General features: G+C 48.1%; 1 protein-coding gene across 1 annotated transcript; it reads right to left on the minus strand.

Annotated features, from left to right (window-relative positions):
* Nucleotides 1–1,684: 1,684 nt before the first annotated feature.
* LOC136476699 (probable protein phosphatase 2C 34) lies at nucleotides 1,685–4,405 on the minus strand. Its single transcript, XM_066474634.1, has 4 exons — nucleotides 3,991–4,405; nucleotides 3,535–3,902; nucleotides 2,445–2,681; nucleotides 1,685–2,348 (listed from the first exon to the last, which is right to left on the minus strand). The coding sequence occupies exons 1-4, from the start codon at nucleotides 4,247–4,249 to the stop codon at nucleotides 2,079–2,081; spliced, it is 1,134 nt and encodes a 377-aa protein (XP_066330731.1). The 5' UTR covers nucleotides 4,250–4,405; the 3' UTR covers nucleotides 1,685–2,078.
* Nucleotides 4,406–4,848: the final 443 nt, after the last annotated feature.

The following is a 4,848-nucleotide window of genomic DNA, read 5'->3' on the forward strand; positions in this document are numbered from 1 at the left end:
CAGTGGAATGCACACATGCCTACAGCCAATGCTATAGATGGGCACAATTGGATGTTCCCAATAGCATTTGGTTTCTTTGATTCTGAGACCAAAGAGAACTGGATTTGGTTCATGGAGAAAGTTAGGCAGGGTACTTGGTCCATTAGACAAACTAGGTGTGTGCACAGATGCCTGCAAGGGTCTAGAGGCTACAGTTAAACAGGTATTCCCAAGGGCAGAGCAGAGGGAATGCTTTAGGCATTTGATGGACAACATGAAGAAAAGGTTTTCTCAAGGACAAGGCAGTGGTTCATTGTTGGGTCAATAATGTGGCCAACAGCTAGAGCTTACATGGAGAAGTATGAGAGGCTCATGGCCAAGGTTGTTGCAGGTTCAGTAGACATCTTACCTTGGCTAAATGAGCATCACAAGTTACTCTGGGCTAGAAGCAAGTTCTCAGCAGACATTAAGTGTGACTATATAAACGATAATCTTGCTGAGTGCTGGAATGCTTGGATCAAACAGCTCAAAGTCCAACCATTGGACTCCCTTGCAGATGCAATTAGGATCAAGACAATGGTCTTGTTTGAAAAAAGAAGGAAGATCTCACTAGTTTTGACAGGTGCCATCCTTCCTGCTGTCATTCACCAGCTAAATGCTACCAGCAAGGGACTAGATCATCTCTAGGTGACTAAAGGAAACCCCCAAGAAGCTGAAGTGACTGTGATGTACAAGGGTGAGGAGATCAGAAGGCATGTTGTCTACCTAGATCTGCAGGAGTGTACATGTAGGGAGTGGCAAGTCAGTGGCAAGCCCTGCCCACATGCCCTTGCTGTGATCACCACCGAAAGGCAGCGAGACATGGAAAAGTATGTCAATGGGTACTACTCAGTGAAGAAGTTACAGGCAGCTTATGCACATGTGATACCCAGTATAACTGACATGCAACAATGGCCTGCAGTTGACAAGGGCTTCAAAGTGTTTCCACCCGTGGCCAAGAAAAAGAAAGGACCTAAGAGACAAATAATAGGATTCTCAGCTGTTCGGAGAGGACAAAGAAAGCAACAAGGCAAGTGACATGTAAGAGTTGTGGTGAGCTTGGCCACAGAGCCACCAGCTGGAGGTGTCCACTAACAGGCATCAAAAAAAGGTATGTTTCTTTTGTAATTTCATCACACTAATCTGTCTAAGTTACTAACACATCATGTATAAGAAGAGGACCAAGAAGACAACCACTGAGTCTGGAAGGAAGAAGCAGAAACCTAGTGAGGATAAACCAGCAAAGGAAGGAGAGGAAACATTGGCTCCCACCACTAAGACAACAACAACAAAGACTACAGGGAAGAAGAAAACTGCTGACAAAGAAACAATTAAGGAGGAAGAGGTAGCAACAAAGGAACCTGCAAGGACACTAAGGATCAGAGTAGCAGCAGCAAGGGAGGCAACAGCTAAGCAAGCACATGAAAGAGCTACAGGCCAAGCTGTGCAAGGATCAGCAATGCAGGTGGATCAAGCACCAGGCAGCAAAAGGTTTGTTGCTTCCATTTACATGAACCAGCCACTAATGTACTGTGAAATACACAAGCAACTGGAGATAGTACCAGCAGATGAAGCTGCAACAGTACAACCAGCCAAACAAATGACCCCAAGGAAGAAACAGCTAGCTACTAAAGTGAAGAAGACAACACCAACAAAGGTTGGCAACTAAGGCATAACTACTATTTGAATGGTTGTTCTTTTGTATGTATGGCACTAACCTCCAGTTCGTCATCAAACTATTTCATGACACCCCTGTATTACAGATCCCTTAAATTAAGTCCGATCCGATTCAATGGACGGGCTTACTGCTGGTTAAGCATAATCAGACAAAACAGAAACAAGAAAATGCTGTGATTAACCAATTATCTACGTAGTTCGAGACCAAATGATATTCTCCGGCATCAAAATGCTACGCACCCCCACGCTATCTATGTACATCTCGAGTTCTTCCGATGGTAATGGCACTGCAGTGAGTCGTCCCCCTGCTCTGCAACTCCACCGTTACCCAGGCAAGAGAGAGCCTAACTTGCAAGACAACCCAACAGTCCTCTACCCAGAGTTCAGCTCTTATAAGCGTGCAACGGCTTCGCAGACTGGTGGGTGTTGGAGGAGTAGATGTCCACGGGTGCACTGGTGCAGTTGCTACTCGAGTCGATGACCCTGGTGTGGCGGCGCTCGCGGTGGCGATCAAGGTAGACCACAACGACGCTGATGTCGTCATGGAAATGCCGTCTCACACCCCTGTCGATCGTCCTCAGGTCACGGTACCTGACCTCCCTCTTCCTGGTTGCTTCCTTCAAGGCAGCCTTCACCAATCTGTTGGCTATCCCCTGAAAAAGTTTGTGAAGACTTAATTAGTTAAGACTGCAAAGGATGTAAGCATAGACAAAGACCTTATAATGAAATGACCAATGAGGATCACTTACAGTTCTCGGATTCTTGAAGACAATTTGCACCGCATCATCGTCGCTGAGGTGCTCCCAAAGACCATCCGAAGCAAATATCAGAAATAGGTCATTTGGTTTCAGCTTGCGTACTTGAACTGATGGTTCAGCACTAAGAGCAGGCCTCTTCAATGGAATAGGGGCGCCAACTTGCCGAAACAAGGGGTCCAAGCTATACTCCGGTTTCTTCAGATAAAAATCACCAATGGATCTTGACACCTGACATTACAACATTCACATGTTAGCTTACTTCTACTTACGTGAAACTTCACATATCACATTCAGAAGTGTTGGCCACTTGGCCAGGTACAATAGTTCGCCAAAGATATATAGAGCAGCTTGCAACACAAAGACGCAGACCACGTGCAGAAGCTGCAAGATCAGGATACTAAGCTAAGTTGTAATAACTGAAAAGATATTTGGAGAATATCGATCGGAAGATATGCAACGAAAAGATACGATACATAAGTTGATCAAATAATGTGTAGAAATTCATAAGTTAGGTCAGATATATAAAGTAGCTCACGTGCAGGTTACTGTCCCAGGATACTATACTAAGTTGTGCATACTAAGTTGTACACTAACTAAAGTCTGAAAAGATATTTAGCATAATAGTGATATCAAGATAGGAAAAGTCAAAAGGTGGAGTGTTCTTTCTTAGAGTGGTTAGAAAAAAATCTTCAGTATGATCGAACAGCTTTTAAGTCCTACTGTATATACTACTAAAACCTTTGTGTTAGTTCCATTTCTGTAATACTGTAATATTTAACCCATCATAGCATAGATCATCAAAAGCATAGCAATCTACGCAAGGGCATAATTTCTTGACACTGGAGTACAAATCAGGGAACTAGCAGTATAATATAATTTTGTTACAGACTTATAATGCCACCGCGTAATATATTAACTCGCAAACAAACTACTCCAAATTCTAACGCAGACACACCAAGATGCAATCAAAGAAAGATACAGTTTTTAATAAACAAGCAGCCAAGCAGAGATATTTTCCCCAAATTCCACCACAAGCGCACCAAATCAATAAAATGAGACGGCTAACTGATCGCGTTCTCACCTGAATTATCCCCTTCACCCTCCACGCCCCTCTGGCGTGCACCACGATCTGCGCGTCGTCGGGGTTGAGCGCGGCGAGCTCCCGCCGCACCTCCTCGGACGCCGCGTTGTGCTCGGTGGACAGCCTCTCGGCGACAGCGACCCCGCCGCCGACCACTCGACGGCCGAGCACGGCGCGGGAGTCACCGACGTTGGCCACGTACAGCGTGTCCCCGGAGATGGCCCCGAGCAGGCAGCATGAGCCCACAGCAGCCAGCCGCGGCCGCTTCGTCCACTCCTGCCTCACCTGCTTATGGAACTCCTCCTCGGCCGCGCCGAACGCGCTCCGAATCGCCTCCGCGCTCATGCCCCCCTGCTCCCTTGCGAAGCCTGCCACATGAAACTCTCAGAATCAGCCAGGAACGATCAAGACACAGAAAGGAGAAGGCGGATACCAGTAAACAGCAATCAAACGCACGTTGGACATGGGGGAAGAGTCGGGATCGGAGGAACCGGGAGGCGTCGGCCCCGCCGTGTCCGTCGTAGACGCCGACGAGCGTGGCGGCCGGGGAGGCCAGCACCTGCGCCTGGTCCTCCATGGCTAGGTTGGCCTGCGCCGCGGCCATCGAGAACTCCCCCGCCGCGTGCGGCCGCAGCTCCGTCTGCCACAGCATCCCGTCCGCCGCCGCGGCGCCCGGCGGCCAGTGGCCGCAGCACCTCGCCACCGCCCTCAACATCTCTCCTCAGCAGCCGTAAAACTAAATCCGACCTTTCCTCTCTCTCCACACCCACGAGCGCGAGAGACGACTATCGCTGCTTGTTCTTGGCTTCCCCCCACTCCGTGTGTACTCGAATGGGCTGGTTGGAATCAGGAATGGGGAATTGTTTGCGGTGGGGTTAGGTTAAGTAGCAGCTCACGAGTCACAACGCTTTGGTGCGGCGAAAGCGCGTCAGCGCGTGTGGGGTGGGGTGGGGTAAGGTGAGGGTGGGGAAGAGGCGCGGAGGAGTCTACGGTGGTCATCCCGTGAGGTGTAAGACCATGTTCGCTTGAATTGTTTCCGTGGTTTATATGTCGTCTCATGCTGTTATAATTGATAAGTATAATTGATACGATAAAAAAAACGGCTACGTTGATTTGACTTGCTGTCATTTGTTTTTTTTTTCATCCGTGTCCGGTTTACAAGTTCGGTGAAAATTGTTGGTTCCTGACAGGTGTGTGTGGACCGGGTTTTTGGTGATAGGTTGTTGCATCTATCGCTGTAAGAGAGTAACTTCATGCACTTTTCTATGTGACTGCGTGTGCGTGACTGGGCAGATTGATCCATACAAGAACACG

Source organism: Miscanthus floridulus, chromosome 1 (assembly GCF_019320115.1).
Source record: "Miscanthus floridulus cultivar M001 chromosome 1, ASM1932011v1, whole genome shotgun sequence".
Classification (NCBI taxonomy): domain Eukaryota; kingdom Viridiplantae; phylum Streptophyta; class Magnoliopsida; order Poales; family Poaceae; genus Miscanthus; species Miscanthus floridulus.

What these genes read in the sequence shown, in the direction of transcription:
- LOC136476699 (XM_066474634.1), bottom strand. Translation starts at nt 4,249, where the DNA reads ATGTTGAGGGCGGTGGCGAGGTGCTGCGGCCACTGGCCGCCGGGCGCC. An exon ending in ACTCTTCCCCCATGTCCAAC is followed by an intron (nt 3,903 to 3,990) that starts GTGCGTTTGATT and finishes TTCATGTGGCAG; the next exon opens with GCTTCGCAAGGGAGCAGGGG. An exon ending in TCTTCAAGAATCCGAGAACT is followed by an intron (nt 2,349 to 2,444) that starts GTAAGTGATCCT and finishes AAACTTTTTCAG; the next exon opens with GGGATAGCCAACAGATTGGT.